This window comes from Anas platyrhynchos, chromosome 2 (assembly GCF_047663525.1).
Source record: "Anas platyrhynchos isolate ZD024472 breed Pekin duck chromosome 2, IASCAAS_PekinDuck_T2T, whole genome shotgun sequence".
In the NCBI taxonomy this organism is placed as follows: Eukaryota; Metazoa; Chordata; class Aves; order Anseriformes; family Anatidae; genus Anas; species Anas platyrhynchos.
In genome coordinates, this window is record NC_092588.1 from 114,330,444 (window position 1) to 114,354,269 (window position 23,826).

Sequence of the window (23,826 nt, forward strand, 5' to 3'; positions counted from 1 at the left end):
TATACTTTGTTGAAAATCCAGTCCTAGGCATTCCCAGCTAAAGGGGATCCAAAATAATTCCAACACCAGATGCTGCGGTAAATACAAGGATCAGGGTGGATTTTCTGTGTAAGTAAATATTACGAATTCAAATCAATTAGTTGTCTATCACATAATCATAGCTAGCTATAGGAATCCCCAACTTTTTCAAGGAATACTTCTCCTGAAAGATTCCTCCATTTTTTAACAGCTCCTTTCCTAATCTGCATGGAGGTTCTGAGGCTACATGCCCCACTGTCCTTCATTTCTTTTGCAAACTTGATATATTGAGCAATTTATATTTTATGAGAACAACGCAAGCTTGAAAATTCCCTGACTCAGAAGTCAGTTCTCGTTCTTTAAAATATGTAAGAATTACATAGAGATGTTTAGCTAGATATAATCCTTTTCTCTGCTTCTGGATTCAGGGATATTTAAGTGAAAGTCTACAGATTAATCTCCATCAAAAAATTAAATGATTTTACCAGGTGTCCACAGCAGGGACAGTCTGTAGCTTGTCTGTTATCTCATCTGCTCTCCCCAGCTAAGTATGGTTCGCAGTAGCGAATGCTAAGATGACAGACCTCTTAAAAATTGTAGGTTTCGGGTACTGCTGACAGTGGCATTTGTTATTTGTTGGGTGGCACACCTCCATCTCTGTCAGTGGTTTTAGATGCTGCTAGCGATGCTATTTTTTCCTATGAAATAGAAGACAGGAGCATAAGTATTATTTGCAAGGGTGGGCCAGGGATTTTCATTGAGTTTCCATCACTGGTAATAATTAACAATATATCTTTTTCTTTCCATATTTACTATTCCCTCCAGATGAAGATACAGGAATGACAGCTAACTAAATATTCGGAGCCATTGTTCCAAGACAGGGAAATCCCTTGTTGGAAGCGTGCATTAAATGAGGCAGATATCAGGTTTTTGTGAGGTTCTAGGTAGCCTAACATGCTCCCAGAAAGTGGGTTGAGACGTGGGTCTACAGATACTGCAGCCTGGCGGGAGCATTTGGTAGGCACGTACGGCTGCACGTGCATAGTGGGTGCAGAAGGAGCCTTATGGTTTGTCCCGTTGTATGGCCAGGCTATAATTTAATCCAGAGTGACAGCTGGTGAAGGTCGGAATTTCAAGTTAGCACTTCAAGTCCACGAGCAGCGGCAGCCCATCAGAAAGCTCTCCAGTGCATCTGCTGGGGCTCTGCTGTTTTAATCTATATTTGCAAGCCCCCCACCAGCACACGCTGCGGCTTTGGAAAGCTCCTCCTGAACCTTCTTGTGAAGGGGAACTCAGTCCCTGTCTCTGGAAAGGCATTTCCCCATTCCTGTCGTGATCCACGGGTTCTGTTTCTCTTAACACTGTAAAATAGGACTAATCATGGGGAAGCTGAGAAGCAAATAAATGCATTTTTTGGGTAGAAATGGTGCCAAAGGTAACCCCGCACACACACCCTGGGCAGACCCCCAGTACGCAGAGCACACAATTTAAAAATGTCAGGAATCAAAGATCCCTTCTTGTTAGAAAAGAAGTAAAAACCATGCATTTGGGGGCTTTCAGAAAAAAAAAGAAACCTACTAACTCGGCACTGACTGTCATTTAACCTGCAGGCAAAAGTGCCAGGACCCTGTAATTACAAGCACCTGAATTATACTGCAGGTATTGATCCTTGATCCTCTGTTGTGTGGAACGGGAGCGATGTGATGACCCCACTACTCCTGCTCACAGAACAGCTGGAGTTTGACAACAACAGAGAATCAATGTCTGGGTAAACCTGTTTTTGTTTTTTTTTTCTTTTTCTTTTTTTTTTCTTTTCCCTCTAGTGATAATTCAATTTAGCAGCTATAAAGCAGAAGTTAATTCTTTGCCTGACTGTATTTGGGTTTTCAGAGAGTTGCTGCCCTACTGGTTTCAGAAAATAGCCCTGTCTAAAACTGTTGGAGCACTTTATTCAAAACCACTGATTCCCTCCCATCAGTCTTGAGTGGGCCTCATTGTTAGGAGTCTGTTTAGGGTTTTTCAACTGAAAAATCATATTTCTATTCCAGTTGTCATGGAACAGCCGGTCTGTCTTGGTGGAAAGAGCTGGCATTACATTCTGGAAAAAATGTCCCATAAATGTATTCTTTATTACTAATATCAAAAGCTTGATGCTGCCACGTTTACAGAAGTTGACTGGCTGACTTTAATGGAAATTCTCTGTTTGATGAAGGACTGGTACAAAGTAAACAAACAGTAAATAATAATTAAATTATAAAGAAAAGTTCTGAGGATACTGGAGTTTCAAATCTAGGCTCACATCCTGCAATCTGCGTTGGGTGCTTTTCAATTTGGCTCCGTACTGAGCAGCTTGGATGACTGTCGTCTTAAATTGGAACTAATTGCTTTGCTATCTGTGCAGAGGAATCTGTCCATTTATGCTCTCCCGTGGCCTTGCCAAATTCCAAAATGAATTTCTTGAAGCACCAGCTAAGACAGGAGGGGAAGCTGCATGGACAGTCTCTATTTCTCTCTGCAGAGCCAGCACCTGGTGCCAGGGACCCTGCTCTTCGCTGGCCTGTAAGGACACCGTAATAACGCTGGCAGACACGCACGGCACATTAGGCAGCAGGGCACCAGTTAGCGGGAGGCTGCAGTCTGAGAATTCAGAGTGCAAGGAAATAAAAGAATCAACTGAGCAGACTGTGAGAAGATGGAAAGAGCCATAGGAATACCTCATTTTTATAAGGTACAACTTAGCTTCGTGCCAGTCTGAGGCTTGATTTAAAGTTGTTAGTACATGTAGCATAGAAAAACCTCAAAAAAAAAAACACAAAAAAAATCCCCAACCAACCAACCCAACCAACCAACAAAACCTTCTAAATTGGACCAGCACAATGCATAAGCAGCAGCCCCAGCTGTGGAAGCGAAATTTTCTCTCTGACTCATTACGAAGTGTTCACTCTGAATATACTAATGCTGACAAACCGAGTATCATCATTCTAAGATGTTCGTCATCTGATCAGCAGAAAGAAGTACTGTTCCACTGGTGGTAGACAGTATGATTATCATTATGTAAAGCAATATATTAATCTGTTATTAGGAAATGCTCCTCCAGCACTCACTTTAAGTTATCTCCAACTTTGTGCAAAGACGGATTGAAAGGGAAAGCTCACTCCAAATCAGGTTTTTAATGAATATCATTTAAAACTTTCTGAAGTTAGAAAAGTCCTGAAAGATGTAGTCTCGTTACCAAAACCTCGAACTGGACGACTTCTGTAATGCACTGGGGCATGTGCACGTTGCATTTCACATGAGCACATGGCCAACGAACACATCAGGAGTGGAACCATTGGGGTTGATATGAAATAAATGGAGCTTAATAACAAAAACAAAAGCATACAGATAAGAAGAAATTGGAGGCAGGGAAAAAGTTTGTGTTTTTTTTCACTTAGTTCTAACTCTGCTGCATATTACTTAGGTTTTATGCACTGCGTAGTCATGAGGTACAGGGAAAGATAATAATAGACCTTACATTCTTATTCCTTAGTAACTCTGAAACTCAGAGGTGTGATTAAAGAGAGGAGTGTATTAGGGCTGGAAAATGTGATGTGGGAACATCTGGAGACAATTGGCAGAGTGTAAAAATAGATTGTATGTCCTAATATATACATTTTTTTTCTGTTTCCAATGTCTGTGAATCTATTCTATCAGGCAGTTTTATAAACTTTTAACAGCAGACTATCAAAACAATGAGTATGACTGTACTTAATCACGTGGCACCTAACACTTTGTAAGGATGAGACTGGAAGAAGTATCCCTTCTCTCAAAATTAGAGCACGTGCTCACCCCTGGCATAGCCAAACCTCTTCTACTCACACACTGCCAATATGCTGAGCATGTCCCCAGCCTGAACACTGACACCGAGCCGATAAACAACCCCATCTCCCTCTGTCTCTCTGGATACGTGAAAGGTCTCGGTCATGGCACTAACTCTCTGCACAAACGGCACTTGGAAAAACAAGTTTCAGGTTTGGTTTATAAGGGTGATCGCAAAGGGTCAGCAAGAAAGTGTGTTTAACTGCTCTCCACAAAGCAATGTGAACCAGAGGAATAGCGCGGGTCTGAGTTTATTTAACAGGCGATGCTCGGATCAGACTTGAAATCTTTACTTTCTTGGAAAAGTCAACTGCTGTTTTCTTCAAGTGTGCTCGTTCTGAGGAGCCTCCAGGGCATATTTGGGTTCATGCTGAATAAATGGCTCCTTCCCTGTGAAAGCTGACCAACTCCTGAAGCTTTTTCCATCTGAGAACACTTTTGAAGGGGAATTAGCTTCAGTTTAAAAAGAAAACCCACAAGAAGACATTAAGCCATCGCACTACTTTTGGCCACCAGCTTTGCCATGTTTGCAGGCCCCAATCTTTGCACAGAACATGGTCAAGATGGGGTGCAGGGATGGGGAAACAAGGCAAACCATGCATGAAGCTGATCTTTCAAGACTGAATGGGATGTGGGCAGTGGAGCCCTTTATTCAGAACCTTTCAGCCCTACTCTGCTGTGCTTAAGCCAAGACATCCCTCTCCCCCAGCATGATAACGCCACCAGGCACAGTCAACAAACTGAGCAAATGTGAGGAACCAAGAGGAAACAAAGAGAAACAAACTCTGGGGCCAAAAAAGGGAGGATTGGTACCTTTCCTATAAAACACTCAGTTCTTCCTGCCATGAAAGAACAGAGTGAAGAGCTGGGGGAAAAAAAAAGCCTGAATTCATTCCCTTTCCATTTTTCATTACACTAAATGTTCTCAGTAGAGATTAATGTCTGTTCACGGTCAGGCATTACTTCATCCAAGAAGGAGAACTACCCGGTCATCACTCTGAGAGATGAAAGCAACCTGAGATCAAACCATCACTCCTACTTTGATCAAGTCATCATCTGAACCAAGTCCAATCAAGGGAAAACAACAACAACCAAAGCAATGTGTTTTGAGGCAAAACCTCAAAACTTGTGTCCCTGTTCACCAAAATCATACAACAAACAGTAATTACCCAGGTAAGACCACTCTTCAGATATTTCTACAACAGGATTCCTACTGTCCAGTTGTGAAACCTCACTCTGGCAAAATTTCTGTGCTTGGGATTGAGGCCCATGAGCGAAAAAACCTCCCGCCTAGAAACTGATGCTTGAAGGTGCCCTGAGCAGCCCCAGGTCAGGGCTACCTACACCCTATGTCAAGGCATGGTGATGGTGAGATGCTGCAGCCGGATTGCCCTCTGGTGGCTAGCAGGACGACAGGAGCTGGCACCCCAGTTTTGCTCTGCCACTGACTTGCTGAGGGTCTTCAAGTAAGCCTTGGGCCTCTTCCCTGCATAATTTGGCTTCCCGCCTGCAAAACAGGTAGAGAAACTAATCGTGCACCTTGTTATGGTGCTCATTGCTACTTATGACAAATATTTAGAGTACGCTGAGCACAGAAGCAGTTAAGGGCTATTCATTTCTGGTCTCACTAATGAGGTATGAGTTGTTCGATTTATCTGCACAAAACACTGAGAGCCTCAGAAGAAGAACTAATGCACAACACCATTATTTTGTAATTTTTTTTGTAGCTGCATCTGTGTCTGAATTACCACAGATATTTGTGTCTTCGATGCAGCACACAGTAGCGAGGTTATGATTTTTTTTTCTTGTTGCTTTGGTGAGAGAAGCACAGTGTAACTGTGCCAGGGTAACTCGCAAGACCCCAACATTACTACTATTCACAGCCATGCTGAGGGGGCAAAGGTGCATATAATCACATGGCTGGACATTACCATGCCTGCCATCTGCTCCTCCTGCACCTACAGGGAAGTGAACCAGAGGCATCCATCTGTCACTCCACTCGAGTTTCCTCCTTGGGTCAGGCATCATGCTTTGGCTGCAAAATTGGTGTTCTTTAGGGGATCATCTTCCTACAAAGCATCCCGCTCCCGCCAAGTGTCCGCTATTGGTCCCTCTGCCTCATGTGATAATCAACCAGCTTAGATAGCTGTTTAGTATCTAACATTACTGTAAATGGGAAAAAAATAAAGAAAATGCAAAAAAAGAAGAGATGAAAACATTAAAATGATTTGGTGGATCAGTTGTCTCTTTGGAAGGGGGGGTGGAGGGAACCAGGTCATATTTAACACCAGTATAGATCTAAATATGATCTACTGAATAGAAATTTCCCCCCTGAAAATTAAACTATCAGAGCCACCAAGACCAGAACCTGGAGCTGATCACACCAGCTGTGGGCTGACAATGACTAAATTACTGTAATAGCAAAACCAAGCAGTTGTCAAGAAAATAAAATAATAATAAAATAATAATAAAATGACAATAAATTAAGAGCTACTTGAGCGATCTCAGATGAGTATTCATGCGAGTAGCTGCATGTGAAAAGGACTTGAACAGACTTTCCATACACTGATGTGGAAAACAGGAGGAACGCCCTTAAGATGACGTTTTAATGGATACCTACTAACTTTAAGTTTTCCAAATAAATGTTCTGCAAAATCTATATATTTGCAATATAGTATGAGTATTACATTAGCTGCAGTAAAGCTGTGCCAAAAAGATGAGTTTCAGTGGGAGGTGTCCGTGCCCTCGGCAGGGGGTTGGTACCAGGGGATCTTTAAGGTCCCTTCCAACTCAAACCACTCTGCGATGCTGTGATTGTATGATCCGACCAAGCCCTAACTTGAATTCAAACCTGCTTTGTCTTCACTGTTGTCTGAATCGAAGCAACAAATCCAGAGTTTTTCTGCACTGCAGGCATGGCCCAAGTTTATAATTATGTATGTCAGAAGGACAAAGCAATGAGTACCTGGACACTGGGGCTTGCTGAATATACACAGTATGCATTGAAGCTAATGGAAAAAGTAGGGATTGAAGCTTGAACACAGTTTTTAACAACATGAAGCTCAACAGAAGGGCACAAGAAAGCCAGTCACAGCTCATGTAACTAATTGGTCTGTATCTATCATACTTGTCTGTACCATTTCTGTATTTTACTAACATAATATGTGAGGTAAATACATAAAGTAAAATACTGTAATTTATTTCAATGGAGCTCTAATGACTTAAAGCTAATCAAGCACTTATATATTTCTGTGAATCCAATTCAGTGAATTAAAACAGCATCAGTGGAGCAACTCTGGACTTCCTCTATTAGAAGCATAGGTAGTATTTAATCTTTAGACCCTATAAAAACATTAATAAAAAACTACTTTCATTTGTTGCTTACAGCAGTGAAACACTTTGGTATCCAGCAGCTCACAGACTGGAAGATAAAAGTTCAGAAAGAAACCTGCAGTTGTTACGCAGAGCACCAGAGATCCCAAGGTTTCCCTTTGGTGAGAACTTTCTTCTTGTTACAGACTAAATTCACCATGATTCACGTTCTTGCATCCTCTGTTCAGTTGTGTGACATATTTCCTAAACAACACTAAAAGTTGACCATTTCCAATGCTTTCATGTTCCCATTAAATATACTTTTACTTTGTTGACTGACCTGTAATTACCAAGCTTCCTCTTTACCAAAGCATGCTAATGATTTCTACGTCTGTTCTAATGATAATTTTCAGAGAAGAGAAGTTCAGAAACATTTTTTTTCCTTCCTCGAATATTCTGGATGGTTTTTTTTTGAGTTATAGCTTCCATTCACTCTTTCAGGCTAAGCATTGAATTTGGTGACTACAAGCACAGCACAGCGGAAGGGACAGACATTGCTTTTTGAGGGGGAGCAGCTTGGGTTGCCTACCGAAACTTTGCAGCATTCTCCTCACAGTCTGATTAATTCTTGTTCAAATGCTATTAAATAAAATTAAAGGAATGAAAACTGCAGGTGCTCTGTCATTGCCAGCAGTGTTTTAGAGTATTGCAATCTGAATATACATTAAAAACAGCCTAAGGGTGCTTTTAGCATAGTGGCTTAGAACTTAGCAAAGCTCCTTTAAAAAAGAGAGCCATTAATCCCCTCCATCACAAGAACTGGGTATAGAGAGGAGCCATCACAAATACAATTCAGTTCAAAGCTGAATAAATAGCCAGAAGGCTGCTGATGGGAATATTGTAGAAGCACAGCAGTCAGACATAGATTTCCAAGGTCTCTTTCTTTACATCATCTCCAAAGTGTGCCATGGAGCACTCTCTGGGGGTGAAGACACAACACAGGTAGAGGCTCCTGGGCTGGAACCAGTAACACTGAAATACCACGGCCCTAAGAAGCAGGCAGACCAAACTGCAAATTCGCTGATGACTCTTTCCACGTTGTGCTCCTTGCTGCTGCTCATGGACATCTGAATGAGTTATGGGCAAAGCTACACATCTTCTTTTTTCCAGTTGAACAATCCTACCACATTCCCGTGGCAATCAGCAGTGTCAAGGTCCTCTACGAATGAAAACGGGGATGAAGATGGGGAACAAGGCACAAGATTGATGCAGTTCATATGCAAACTTGCCTTGGAGGCAATATCTTAAAAATCTACGACGCCTGATGAATGCACCATAGGGTAGTAAATATGCTTAATGCACGTGTGGCAGACAGGCTGGAATTCTCTTATGCTGAACAATGGACAAATAGATAAAGTATTGAATAAAAATAAATTAATATTTTAAGATGCTAGAATGTGTGGCAAATTCAGTAAACTATGAGGTAGCTGTTTCCCTCTAGATAAATACAGTTCCCAATCTTTAACTCTTACAGTTTAATAGAAACAAAAAAGCCTCAGATCTGTCATGAAAATACACCATTGATAAGTGATAAGAAACAATATGAATGGTATCAGTGATATCATCTAACACAGCTGATGATTTTATATATGAAAACTGTAAAAGAGGTGCTTATGACTGGTGATTTATTTCTTCGTTAAAACACTTGTCCTTCAAACCAAACCCTGTAATTCATTGAAATTAACAGGGTCTTAAAATTGGAATATGCATTGTAAATTAATGCCTTTTTGAGCTTACATAATGTCAAGCATAATGTTATTGGCATCCTACCTTTCCTGTGTAAAAAATACTGCATGCTGCACTAATACATATTGGCTTACTTAGAAAAGCAAAGCTAAGAATGTAAATCTCTAAAGCCCATTTACCAGAGGCTCTCACAATACCCTGCCGTAACTCAATCCAGAACTGCCACAGTTCTGCATTTTCCAAACCTGAGAAGCTCTCAGTTCAGTGTCTAGTGCATTTCAGGGCTGTCAGACTGAAACCACTGCAGCTAATAACTTTATAAAGGGAAAACCTTCTCACTGCCAAATTCATGACTGTTTCCTACTCTTGCACAGATGCATTGTACAAGATGTGTTTTACTTTGTCGTGAATGAAAAAGCAGCCACAGACGACAAGTCTCACAGAACGACTTCATCTTCTTTCTTACTACAGATTGGACATGCAGGGAACCACACTGATTTGAGACAATCTTCTTGACCCTTGCTGGCTGTGTTACCCACACCTGCTCCTCTCTTCTCCTCCTTCAGTGGTAGAGTTTTGGATGGGCTTTCCAGCTGCATTTTGGAAAGGGCACCCAGAAATGCTGCTCTAAGAAATTCTACGTGTGGGTCCTCCTTGGTGGCTGTAAAGGAGTTACTTCTTTTAATAACTCATCTGTGGCTGTAGATCCTAAGAAACAAAAAAACCAGACCTGCATACTGCGTAGGAGTCAAACACCAGCGTGGTCATCTAGCGGCTAGTGTGAAGAGCTGCCTGGCATCATGAAGCAGAAAGGAGAACTAATCCTCACTGGTCCCATGACTGAGAAAACTACAGAAGCTGAGGAGCCTCTCCTAGCACGGTTCTCTTGTTATCTCTGACTGTAAAAAATAATAATAAAAAAAGTCCTTGATTCCCTCCTCTACCAAATACATTTATTTTTTTGCTTCCCTCTTTGCACAAGAACTGGTGGATCCAGGTGAAAAGCAGGGTACTGAACATGAAACAATGCCACCTCCACTTGCTTTTCTCCATCTGTTTTTTCTACAAAGTACACCTATGATGGAAGCTTCCAAAACGAGAAGATAGTGCCACAGGCAAAATCAAAATAGGTGTTTTTCCCCCTTTTGTTTTTCAGAAGTCTCTTCTATAGAGGATTCCCTTGCTGGCTGCCAGGGGCTCTTGGCAGCAGAAAGGTTGACTGAGCTTTGTTATGAAATGTCATTCTTAAGTCTTTTTATTAATATTTTTCCCAGATTTATTTGTTACAGCAGCAAAAGATTTACTGCAAGTTCTAGAGTTATGTTTGGAGTGTTCATAATCCACGAACGTGAAGGATGTTGAAACTATGCAAAAATGTATTCCTTCCCAAAGTAACATTAATAATACATTTGCAGATATTGAGACCCGCTCTATACTAGTTGAGATAGAGTATGGGTGTAATGTATTCCCAAGCACTGTGGATAAATCACCTCTATAAATTCTTCATGCTATGCTGTAATCTCCAAAAGCTCTCTGACTAGTAAAAATCAGCCTGGCTGAGCAGTCTGGGATTCTTCTCACTATCTTATTATTCATCTGCCAGTGTGCGGTGGTTTTACCCTGCTGGGCAGCTGAGCTCCATTACAACTGCTCTCTCACTCCCCCTCCTCAAAGGAAGAGGGGGAGAAAACATGATGGAAGGGGCTCAGGGGTTGAGATAAGGACGGGGAGATCGCTCACCAATTACTGTCATGGGTAAACCATTTATTGCCCATTACTAACAGACTAGAACACAGAAACTAAAACCAAATTAAAACCACCTTCCCCTCATCCACCATCTCCTACCTCCTCACCCCAAGCTGTGCAGGGAAATGGGAAATGGGGCTGTGGTCAGTCCCTAATGCTTCATCTTCCCTCATGGTCACTCTGTCCCTGCTCCCCATGGGGTCCCTCCCACGGGATGCCATCCTTCCCGAAACTGAGCCTGCAGGGGCTGCCCACAGGCAGCAGCTCTCCAAGCACTGCTCCCACACGGCTCCATACCACGGGGTCCATCCCCCAGGAGCAAACTGCTCCAGCACGGGACCCCCAGGGGTGGCAGCAACCCCCAGACCCCTGCTCCTGCGTGGGCTCCTCTCCACGGGCTGCAGCTCCGGCCTGGGGCCTGCTCCTGCGGGGGCTCTCCATGGGCCGCAGCCTCCTCCAGGCCACATCCACCTGCTCCACCGGGGGCTCCTCCACCCATGGGGGGGCTGCAGCGTGGAGATCTGCTCCATGGGGGACCCATGGGCTGCAGGGGGACAGCCTGCTCTGATCTGACATGGGGCAGCTGCTGGGCTCTGCTCACAGAGGCCGCCCTGCAGCCCCCCTGCTACCAAGCTCCTTGCCACACAAACCCACCACACAGTGACACCTGAGGTCAAAACAGACAATGTCTTTACACATCTGGCACTACACAACTTTACTTCAGCAAAGTCTTAATTCTTTTTTAAAAACACTAACACAAACCTGCACACCTCTCTCCTAAACCCCCCTGTGCATATCAGATCACTCTTAAAAATGTACTCGTCTGTGCTTTGCTTCTCATGATAGGGCACGGTAGTCAAAGCTTTTCAATATTTTCTGCTTGGTCTCCTTAGTTATAAAAGTATCTGGTATAAAAGGCAGACGCATGTTTCCACTTGTCACAACATTCACCTGCATGCTTTCCCAGAAGTAACTTTAAATGTGCAATCACAATAAAATGTTTGTTAACACCTCCGACTTAGTTCTTCCAAAATCATATGTGAAATGGCCATACTGCACACCAGTCCGTTCTTAATGGTGATAAGCATCATATTCTACTCACAACTAACCTTCGGAGGAATATACCTGTATAAGCTCATGCATTGCTTTAAAAATCAACTGTAAATACCACTTTGAAGATTTTAGTACCTAGGCAAGCCCGACGCTTGGGTTGAGTTTCATTCCTCTGTGAATAATGCTTCCCAGAGCAAACACGCAGAAGCACATCCTTTCTGCTAGACCGTGGGCTAGGTAACATAGCACTCCTATCCACATAGCCACTGAACAGGAACAGAAACTCTTGTCACAGCCAGTGACAATATGCCTCCAGTCCAAAATGCAGGACATACGATATGCAGTTTGGAGATGCGTCAGGACCACGTGTGATCTCCTTTCGCCCATGGATACAAAGCTTGAATCCTCTCAATCCAAAGGACAAAACAGGCTTCTCACTTGTCCATGCCACACTGAAAAACATCACCTCTGCTGGACCGTGAAGTGCTGAGGACTGAGAATTCCCGGTCTCCCCTAAGTCAAGAGACAGCGAGTGCAAGAGGGACTCTGTCCTAACTTCACTGCATTGTCTGAAAACCAAGCACAACTTGCGAATTAATTTGAGAGTAACATGTCTCTGCTCCATAAATCTCACGTTTATGATTACATGTGTTAGGATAGGTGTTGGCAACATCATAATCAAACACCACCTGATTTCCAGATGAGCATTTGGATTCGTGAATTCATTTGGATTCACGTCTCATCCGCTGACATTTTGACAGGAGACACCTGAGGGTGCAGAGAACGTTCCCTGTAGGGGACAACCCTTTGAGGACTAAACACAGGATTATTCAACCAGAAAATTTAATTTTAAAAGATAAATACTAGGAGGCAGATTTCTTTTTTTCATTCATTTTTCACACTTCCTGTAATAATCCAAATACTTCTAAAAATAAAACCAGAAGGATCGCATATCCAGTGCCTGTTAATAGAAAAATAATTGGCTTAAATGAGGCACATGCTCAAAAGCACAAAATAAATGGCCCAACAATTCTTTGGAGAGTTACGGTATTTTTAGCCATATGGTATTTCTTATTAATTGTTATAAATACTAAGAGCCAACTATGTGCTCAGCACTGTACAACACCTCCACATCCTGTCAAATCTTAACCCAAAATGCTTGAAGTTCAAAAGATTAAGACATGTAGGAACAAGGGATACTGAGAAATGTAGTGACAAAAACAACAGCCCAGGTGCTCCTCGGTATTAGATGGTGAATTAGTCCCTGCTCCTTGCAGCTGCATCTGGATCATCTCTCATCGGGGAATTACAAAATGGACTCTTTCTCCCCCACAGTCAGCAAAAGGAAAGAAGGAAGAAAAAGGGAGCATATTTAGGGGCTTTACAACACACACCAGCTCTACAACATATTTTGGGCCTTTAGCGATTTATGATAATTGAAAGTAACCCTCAAGCTGTTCTTCTTTGTGTGATGAGGCTGCTCTGGAGCACAGCCAGCCCGGAGTCCAGAGCTGCATAAGCTCCCACGCTGAACTGTGCCATGCAGCTCTAGGTCACAGCACAGCCTGTGGAACAATGCTAAAAATTTTGATATAGCAGTGAAAAGCACTGTAGGAAAGACACGTTGCTCTGGCAGCAGTGAAGCACAGGCAGCTGGATGTTCTGGTTTGAGCTTGGTGCTACAGCATCCCCGCAGCTCTCCCTGCTGCCTATTTTATATGAGGCCACATGCAGGAAACGGTGACCTTCTCAGGGCTGTGAAGAACCACACGAAGTCACAAAATGGCATCATTATCTTCCACAAGACAGAAGGATATTTTCTAGCCTGGAAAACACCAATGAAGACAGGTGCCTTGTAATCCAGAGGAGAAGCTCAGTGGCCTGGACGGTTAAGAGATGGTCCCAGTAACGATACAGACCAAGACGGGTGCCTCAGAAAAACCTTTGATTTCTGAAACATTCCTGAAAAAAGAGTGAGTGAAGTCTATGTGCACTGCATCCCTCTCACTCTGTTTTTTTTCTGGCTCTGTAAACTACAAGGAGAGAGGACCTTCCTTTTTCCTGCTGTAGCCCTTCCTTGGAAGATGTACACCAAGCACTCTCTGCCTTGTGATGCCTCCTGTCCAGCAGTCTCTACCTCAGATTTCTATCTGATTCCCTATCAGCAACATCTATGCTTTGTGGCTACTCTGCCAGTAATAGTCCCAGTCATAAATGTCCCAAGGGTCAGGAAAGATGCACTACAAATACACTCAGCCAAGGCCCAGGGACCTGTTTCCCTCTCTTTTAGATGTTATCCTTTCTTGCAAATGATCTCGCTCCCTAAGAGACTACTCTGCTTGAAAAAAAGCTGCCAGTGTCCACTCCTATTAAGCCACTGCAACTACTCCATTTCTGTGCATCCTCCTTGTCCACTCCTGGGAATCACTCGGCACTTTCTCCATCCCTAAGCACCAAGCCTTCCTTCCCCCTGTCTGGCAGAGCTGCCCCCGTCTCTCTCCAGTGCAGGCTTCATCCTCAATAACCGTCAGTGCACTTCTGTGCAGAGCAGGCTGTAATGTGATTAACTTTATGCTTCACAACCTCAGTGTAAGAAGTAGGTCCCGGAGTAGGGATTTGACATGAAGCTCTCAGGCACGTACAGGGCCTCGGTCAGAAAAACAGCTCTTCCTTCCTGAAATGGCAGAATAATACGGCTCTGAACTACACGAAATGGCCAATTGCTCGAAGGAAACAACGCTGCCAAACCTGAGCACTACTGAAGGGAAAGACATGAAACAGGAGATAATTGCTCCATTCTACCTCCAAGACAAGGCCAAAAGATCACAGGGTTTGCAACCATTTCTTTCTCTCGGTGTGCTGCGCTTTAAGGCTCTGAATTAACTCTCTCAATACAAACGCGAGTGGTTTGCCTTGCAAGCATATACTTACCGTTGTCCATTTATCAGGTACTTGCATTGTTTGCTGTCTTCACTTTCTCTTCTCCCTGACATCTTAATTGTAGTGTCTGCATGTTAATTGTTAATGCCCTCAGCAATGAGAAGCTGTGATATTACAATGAATTTGCAGCCTCTACAGGAGAGAGTGCTATCTAATGCTTTAGAACATACTGCAAAACCATCGTTATCCTCATGGGATGCTACCTTCAAGAAGCAGTGCCTTTTTCAAATCATAAAGAATTAGAAACTTCATGCTAAAGAACTGAGAGATTCTTGTAGGCTGGCTGCAAGGGAATTCCTGCAGCAGCAGAGTCCTGGGACCTACAAAAAGGGCTTCTAAGCTGGTCAGAAATTGTGCTGTTTTCCATGCAGTTTACACAAAAGCACTGTCAGTAATTTGCTACCACTGTAAATGTGCACTTGATTCAGTGTCCCTGTTTTAATTTTCCTTTGTAACTCTTGGTCTTGCAAAGCACTGATTATTATTCATCAGCTCTGAGGCAGAAGACGTGTCAAGCTCTGCACAGTATTACACAGTTTTGAAACAAAGTCTGCTCCTTTACATTAGAAGAAAGGGGATCAGATTTTCCAAAGCGTCTTGGCACTCCATGTCAAAGCCACATGCCTACTGCAATTCTTAAAGGCACCTGCAAGAGTTTCACACTTAACTGCCATTAAAATAAAAAGCAGATTAACGTCTGGTTAGTCTGCTTAGGTACTTAGGGAAACTCGTTGATTTCTCAACTGAGTTATTAAGCATTTGCTGATTTGGAAAACCCAGCCCCAAAATCTTGCCTTTTTCCCTGAGTATGACAGGAGCCAGGTTTCAAGTGAGAAGAGTAGCTTGGAGAACCACATAATCATCCCTGTACAGAAGAAAAGCTCAGTGATGGGAAAGCTGGTAGAGCTATACAGCAGTGCTCTTTCCGCAAGTGTTTGTTGCAGGTGGAGTTTTGAAGTCTTTCATTGAGTTGAATGGGCTTAAATTTTGACATGAACTCAAGCTCTTTGTCGATCTACTGTGGAATTGGATAGGACATTTGTATATTTACTGTTTAGAGATGTGACTGGGATAATACCCGTCACATGAGGCGATACTCTTTGGATGACACTTGGTTTTATATATGCTTCTTATGCTTCTTCTAAATTATTTACACAGTCTACAATGGACATACACCAGTGATCAAAGCCTGCATAACCTCTACAGTTAGAACTTCCCTGACAAAAAGTGCCGAGGGGTGGGTGGAGAGGGAAGCGTTCAAAGGCTTTGCAAAAAGTTGAAGACATTTCTAACCTATAAGACTTCCAGAACCTAAAGTCAGCAGTATAAATCTCCCTGTATTACTGATAGCAGAGCTATGTGTCCATGTGCCTGGCAGTTCACACATAAGGGAATATCAGATAGCAATGTTTATTAAGTATCTAACAGTTAGTCATTTTTCTGTCCTTGCAGGAACGCTGTCACAGGCACTGGATTATTCATGGACACTAGACAGCAGTGTGTGTGCTGCCATAAAAATCGCTGTATGTCAAATTATTGGAACACAGTCCAACAGAGATTCAAGCGTATGGCTAGTGCTGCCATAGGAGCAGAGCTTGCTAAGAGCTCAATTTCCATATTTAACTGCATTTGCTGGGTTAGGGCTTGATTACATTGTCAGAAACATACCGATGTCTCCCAGGCACAAAGAGCAAGGAAAGAAGGCTTTGGTGAAGGAACAAAGTGTTTTTGGTTTATAATGCAACATAAAGCAAAGCTGGAGACATGGAAGCCAGGAAGAAAATCGCAATCCTGCTAAAGTCAATGGGAGTTTTGCCACTGAACTCAACAGGACCGCTATTTCATGGTCACTAGGCTCCTGTCAGTGTATCAGTAACAATTCCTCCTCCACCTGACTTGATGCTGAGTCTCAGAGACACACACGTTATATTACACAAGCTGCTGGGTCTTTGTTCCTAAAGTTTCATTTCTGTTAGAGATGGATGAATAGACTTTTGAAAAGGAAAACAGGGAAAAGTCAAATTTTTACTCCCGTCTATTCACTTTCCCTCTAAAACCTCTCTGAAGGCTAGAGGCAAACAATACTGGATCTAAAATAAAAGATTAGACAGGCACATTGTGTTATAATGGGGATTGCTCCAGGTCCAAAACACAAATAATTCACAACACAGGATGGAGAGAATATTATGGATTAATTTTTGATCTATCAGATAATCTCTTTACCAAGAGTGAAAGGAATTTTAAAACCAAACCCTTGCAGCGTTTTCCAGTTTGGATAAACAACCACATTTATGCAAATGTATTTAATATCTCAGTTTTCTAGCATAATGGTCATAGATGTTGTTACTAGGATGTCCCACTACCAGCCTGAATGCTTGACGCATACAAACACTGGGAAGTTATGCGTGTTCTCATTAATTTTCAAAAATCTACAGGGTTCTAACACAAACAGTGCCAGTATAAGCATATAAATGAAGGTACTTAATGCCAAGAACATAATCAGACTATCAAATGGTATGTGCGAAAGCATGAATTGCTTGTCTGCCAATAGAATGAGCAAACATAACAACCTCGCTGTCTGCTGGCTTTTTATTCCAAATTCAGTGTCAAGGACTTAAGCCATGACCTGAAATTCTATAGCCCCAGGCCTGCTCCATATTTTTCTCTGTTTCGCCAAACCTGCAAGAGCAGTGAAGGAGCTCTCACAATATGTTAGTTGCTCAGGAGGGTCCCTGTGCCCTAAATTTGTCTCTGCTCTTAGCAGAACAATGCAGAACATGCCCCCCACCCTGTCAAACTCTTTATTGAGCTTGTGCACTCTGTGAAACGCTACCCAAACGTTATGTATTTAAGGACACGACTGTTGATGGAACCTGCAAATTTAAAATAAATATTGCAGACTGCTCTTGGGAACAATCTCAGGTTTAGAATAACAAGAGCCATAGGATTCAAAGAGCTGTGCTTATCCAGGCAGTGAGCAGGGACATGTTCTCTTGTGCGTGTGCAGCAGAAATCTCACCAGAGGGCACATCAAGGACGCTGGAGCCTGTATCTGATAAGAAAATGTATATTCAATTAAACTTCTTTATAAGCTATGCCAGTTTGCTTTTAAAGCCCTCTTTAACAGAGAGCTCTGTTTTTCCAGGAAAGGATCACAGAAGGGAAATGGAAAGCAGCAGCTTCTTTCAAGAAGGCAAAGTTTCTGTTAAGAAACTGAAGCAACAATCTGGGACTGAACTGTGGGAAAAGCAGGCGTAGATTTCCTGCTTGCTGTGTGCTGCCTGGTGGGCAGCCTGTTACCAAGCCACGTGACTCACAAATACAAATGCTGCAACCCAGCGAGTATCCCAAAAAGCTTTGTACATGAAACACTGCATACCCAGAGGCTGTTTACCTTTCTAATTTTTAAGCAAAACAGATGGACTCTTTGCTAGATAACCACTCCCCCGCTGTTCTCTTTGCTGAAGCTATCACCTACCAGTCTAACAGAGCACACCGAAAATGGCAGTTTCTTTCCTTTCTGCAAGTTCCAAGAATGATCGAAAGAGACTCTCTCCCAACGTGCATAAAGCGATCCCGCTACCTTAAAGCATACGTCAGCCGTATGTTCCTATCACATGGATTAATTATACATGGCTCGTGCAAACTGAGAGAGCTCTGTCAAAGCAGGCAGGCTCATTTACGCTGAGGACACAGTACCCAGAATATCTACGGTTTGATGGGAGCTTTTGAAATCATCTAGATGACCCCCGTCTCCCCTGAGAGATGTTTTTTTTCCATTAGGTGCTTCAGTGGCAGAGCGTCTCCAATCCTCCTGACCATCCTGTTCTAACATTTCAGGGCCCTAACCTGCGACAGCATTTCGGCCTGATGTCTAATGACAAGTTCCCTGCTGCTTTATAAATCCATTTCTTCATGCCTTATCTACTATGGGCACAGAACAGGCTATTCCCCTGCTTCTGGCTATCGTCTTTTTTGTACTGTTGCCATGCCTCCCTGCTTGCTCACGAGCACCGGTGCATACCATCTTAGTGAAGCTACGTAATTATTCACAGCCACTACTCGGCAATAGAAACAGGAGTTGGTGGGTGCTGGGTCCTATCAGAGGCAGTAGCCATTAGGGACCATGGTGCTCAGCACCTCACAGAAGCCACTGAGAACTGGGTGTTCTCTTAAACAGGAATTTAACAAACTCATGTTGCTTCTCAAATATTTATGGAAAGGGGGATGTGCCCCCGGAATAGTGTCAGACGTGCATGGAGCACCAGCTCGTGCTTACCCTTTTTACAGTGTGAACTTCACTGCAAGAGACTTAACAAAACACGCTCAGGCTGCCAGGAGGAAGGCGAGCTGCATCCACAGCAAGAGGACACAAGATTTGTGACAGCGTGTGGTGTAAGGCGCAGCCACTCTCTGCCATTTTTGCTCGGTTTGCTACTGAGAGCTGTGCGTCTGCACATGGGAGGCGCTTTCTGCTGATATTACCGGGCATCGTGCCAGGCCTCAATGATGAAAGAGTGATGCTGGGGAACGCACTAAGTGATAATGGCATGAAGAAACACTCAGACTGGCATTCATTTCCAGATGCTATGGTGACAGGTCCTCATACAGACGCCGGTGCTGTAAGTAAACAGAAAATAAAAGTCGCTCCATTTTTCAGGAAAATAAATGTCTGAAGAAGAAAGTCTAATACACAGCTCGTGTGCCAAGGGCTCTACCAGTTACCTTTCGCCACATTTTCCCTAGTTTATATGCAACTTGGATCCTCTCCGTGAGCAGTGCATGCATGGTAAATTATAATGTGCATGTTTTATTACAGAAAATGCAGACATATTGTGGCTCATGCTGTAGGGCTTAAATCATCACATTAGGTCTTTATAAAAAATGGAGATCGCTCAGCCTCATGGGAAAGGCATTTGCATCTTCATCATTACAGAGGCAACAAACTTCATCCATAAAGATGTGCCTAGAACAAATGGCAGCAAATTGTGGACACATGTTTTGCTTTAATTGGTCCTCATCAACTCCATCTAGCTAGTGACTTCAAAGAGCTCTCACTAAGAAACCCCTTCCAAAATTTTTGGTTTAATCTTTTTACGTTCTTTTTTAAACGTCTCGGAGATTTCAGATTAAATAGAATCTTTGAAGATACAGTTTGAAAGCAGCGCTTCTTTACAGTTCTATCACATGTTTAATTACTTATTCATAAATTATGAATGGCTAGAGGTAAAGCAGCGTTGCCCAGAGCCCCTGTCCTGGGCCAAATGTGGTATTGCAATTTTTACAAAGTCTATCTCTTGACAACTGGGATCAGAGTCAAGCCAGCTACAACCATATTCAAAAGAGCAGCTGCTGCTAGTGCCATTTTCACATACTATTCTTGATCAGCATAAATGGATGGAATATGCTCTTTTTGGAAAGCACAGCAGAGGAATATGGATGGCAATAGACTGATTACATAACTCATCTGAAATTCACCAAACAGACAGATGCTACATTTAGTCTCTCAAATTCTTATTTAGAGATGGGCCTGATTCCTTAAAAAATACAGCTCACATTTCCTACCGGTGTATAAAACAGAAGAGTAAGCCTTTTCTTCGAGCCCCCAAACCAAGCAGTCCTCACAAGAATGAGGGTCCCACTGTCTCAGACTCTGCATAGACACACAGCTGAATACAATGCAAATGAACAGAGGTGGAAATGAATGCACAGAAGGGTGTAGCCACTACTGGCCCAGTGGCACAGCTGGGACTCAATAAAGGTGTGACAAGTCTCATAGCAGTGCACCAGGTTTGGGATGAAACTACTTCTTCTTACCTGTCTTGCCTCTCCAGCTGATCACCAGTTGTACAAAATCCACCAACACTTTATTCAAGACATCCCAGTTTTTGATTCATAAGAGTACATACACAGGGCACCTCTCTCTGTAAACCTAAGGCCTCAATTAACCACTCATAACATACCAGAAAAGATGAAAATCCTGCTACATCAGAGAGGCAGCACCACAGACCCAACTGTTGCAGTTGCACGTAAGGAAGGTGTAGGACATCAGTGAATCAGGCCAAAATAAAACATATTCCTTTGACACTTTTCTTGATTTTTTTTTGGTAAATTAGAATAGCAAAAACAACCAGTCTAGCAGAACAAAAAAATCTCACACTTTATACCCTAATGGCAACGAGTAAAACAAAGTTATTAAATAGATTGTTGTAAGTCTATAAAATATTTGTTACATGAATTTTCACATACAAACCCCAAAAATACAATATTCCTTGCATTGTTCATCCTGTGAATATTAAGCATGTTTTTGTGGTTTCTGTCTAGCTTGGAACAGAATAAGAGAAATCTATAAATAACCGTGTAATATAATATGCACATTGAAGTGAGAAGTTCTGCTGAAGAGGCAACATAAACTTTTAAAGAAATATTCTTACCGTAAACTAGCAATTTCTTTTGCAAAACATACAATGAAGATAGTACAGTTATATTTTGTCTTTTCTCATTTTACTTACCTTCCAAAATTTTGAAGAAAAAGTTACAAATTATGATGTTTGCACTAAAAATATCAGTCTACAGAAATGTCAATACTATTGAACACCTAAAATCTTGCTTTATACCTGTGGATAGGGCAAAGAGCCCTTATCTGCACAACCTAAATTTCACCTTTTTGGGAGTCTTTTTGCTGGACTTCCATATTGCATAAACTCTTCTGAAAGCAAAAACTCAGAAAAAATAATCCAGTAATCTCCAGAAGTGACACAGAATTTAGTCTGTGTGAGTCTGGGGCTCCCTTCCCATCACTCTCAGACCTTTTTGAAAGAACACACCAGACATTAGATGGATCCCATTTGTCCACAGCAAAATAGACAAAAACGATCATTACAAAAAAGTTGTTGCATTATTCCTTTCCAACCATCATCCTCTGCTTCTACTTCTCATTCTCCTGAGGGTGTTTAGTTTCAAGGCATAGCAGATCGCATTCACCCTTGTACAAGACTCTGTGGAATCACCTGATACCTTAATTTCTTTTTTTTTTTTTTTTTTTTTTTATTACATCTCCAAACATCTCAATGAACAAGAGAATTTAACTTCTTCATGGTTCCTCCAGGTAGATGACACAAGACACATGATTATGTGCCTTTCTCAGTTGTGGCTGGCATAAATAATACTGGCTTATTTATGAATTTGAATGATTTAATTATTACAGGGAAAAAAATATATATATTTACTTACTAAACAGTTGGCAATAGAGGACCTGTAAGCTTCTCTTCATGGTATCATGTGATCCTGCTGGTCTGCCAGTTTATTCATGATTCTGTCAAGGAAATCAAGAGAAGAAAATGATTTGTAATTTACTACAAAATTCATGCTTTATTTTTGCATCCATTGATTACAAAGTAAGATGGAGCTTCACAGGAAAATTGTATTGATTAGCAAAAGGAAAATGCTTAACTGTGCTTTAGCCTTTTTAGCCATGCTTTCCAACAGCTTGACAGTGAAGGGTATAGCTAAAAACAAAGCTATCCCCTACAAAGGGTACAACTTTCTCACTGAAGAGCAAACATGAGATGCTGACACTGCCAGGCAGCTGTGCAGGGCTCACAGAGCTGGAGCCGCCTCCTGGAGTCTCCCCTTCTTGCATCACTCCAGAAGTCCTCAGAGAGTATTTTCAAATACTCATCACAGGTGTTTTTCACCTCAGTTTTAAACATCAACCCCAGTCACACTGATGTTAATTATTCACATTTTGAGGAAAATAAATGCATAAATCAGAAGTGAGAAGCACACACAGTCCCCAAACACTACTGTGAGTAATGTCTCACTGAGGACCCAAAGACAGGACAGCATTTATGCTTTTCATTCCATAAAAAAGATTTGTTGGAGATTCATAACCAACTTTGAAAGATAGGACACTGAGATTCCTCTTGTGAATATTAAACAGTGTGTTCTATCTTCTCAGTTTCAGTTCAACAATTTCTTCTTCCAAACTGCTTGGGATGTTCCTGAGTCACTTTTACATGCCCTCATAAAAATCTTTCAGAACTTACTTAAAATGCAGTCCTGAATATATAAGATAAAGAATCCAAACCAATGAGTAACACTTTGGAACTGAATAAATGCCGACCAGTTTGTGAAAACAGAACTGTATTTAAATATATTTTATGCAGAAGGCCTTTAAGGATTAAAACTTTTCTTTCCTGTGCTCCGTAACAAAAGATGCTTGGGTTTTGTTAAGTTACTGGATACAGCAATTTGTGTACACAAATTTGGCTTCTCTCATGCTTTCTTTCCCATTTAAAAAGGGACCTCAAAACATTGGAGGAACTCGCAGAAATTTCAGTATTTGTAAGTTGTTTTCTTCTAACTGAAAGCAATCATCTGTGAATGAATTTATTATTTTTCAATCAGAATTAGGCTCATAATGATGCTGGATCATTAAGACTTCCTGAAGGACCCCTTGTCTTCCCTTTCTCCTTGAGGTTTATCAAACAACAAGGCAAACACAGTTAAAAAAAAAAAAAAAAGTCTTTATGCATAATCATACGCATTTCATATGGTCCATTACAGCACTTTTCAAAGACACGTAGAAAAAGCCTGTGCATTTAGGGTTGCAATTTCAAATTCTCCATTTTTTATTGTATTTACTTGACTCCAGATTGTTCAGTGCTTGTAAATTCTGGTCTGACATACACTTAAAGCTGGAGCCCTTGGGGATATGGAACCTATATTGTCAGTGGTTTATCTGGTTCTTACTCTTTTCTGCAGATATTTTTATTAATACCTTAATGGTGAAAGCATGGTCAACACAGGCTTTTTGTATAGTTCACACTGTGCTTGGCAACTGTGATGTGATCCACTGTTTTGGGCTGTGAACCACAACTGATTCATATTTCCCTTCCATCTCCATGTTAATGCTACCCGTAGTGTATAAAAGCATTTTACTTATAAATTCTGGTCTCGTGGTTAAAATAAATGGGATGCTGTTGAATATTTATTTATTTAGATGGTACTCCTAGCGTAATTTACCCTGTGCTAAGATGTAGGAATAAGTGTGTATATGGGGAAAGAAACAAAAATCAGCACTTGAAAACTTTCATGATATTTTTCTGTTGTCTTCAGTTAGAAAATTTATCTTCTTGATTATATGGCCAC

General features: G+C 41.9%; 1 protein-coding gene across 9 annotated transcripts in view; it reads right to left on the reverse strand.

The window, feature by feature from the left end:
* Positions 1 to 23,826, reverse strand: part of TMEM108 (transmembrane protein 108) — a 225,761-nt gene that overhangs the window by 50,823 nt on the left and 151,112 nt on the right. For 6 of the 9 annotated variants that reach the window (XM_072033414.1, XM_072033412.1, XM_072033409.1 and 3 more), the window contains exons 3-4: positions 21,907 to 21,988; positions 19,159 to 19,293 (exon numbers count right to left, since the gene is read on the reverse strand). In XM_072033414.1, the coding sequence (XP_071889515.1) occupies positions 19,159 to 19,225 (67 nt within the window). In that variant the 5' untranslated portion in view covers positions 19,226 to 19,293; positions 21,907 to 21,988. Of the gene's footprint in view, positions 1 to 18,952; positions 19,077 to 19,158; positions 19,294 to 21,906; positions 21,989 to 23,826 lie in introns of those variants that run through there. The other 3 variants (XM_027450159.3, XM_072033415.1, XM_072033416.1) reach the window with 2 other exon arrangements.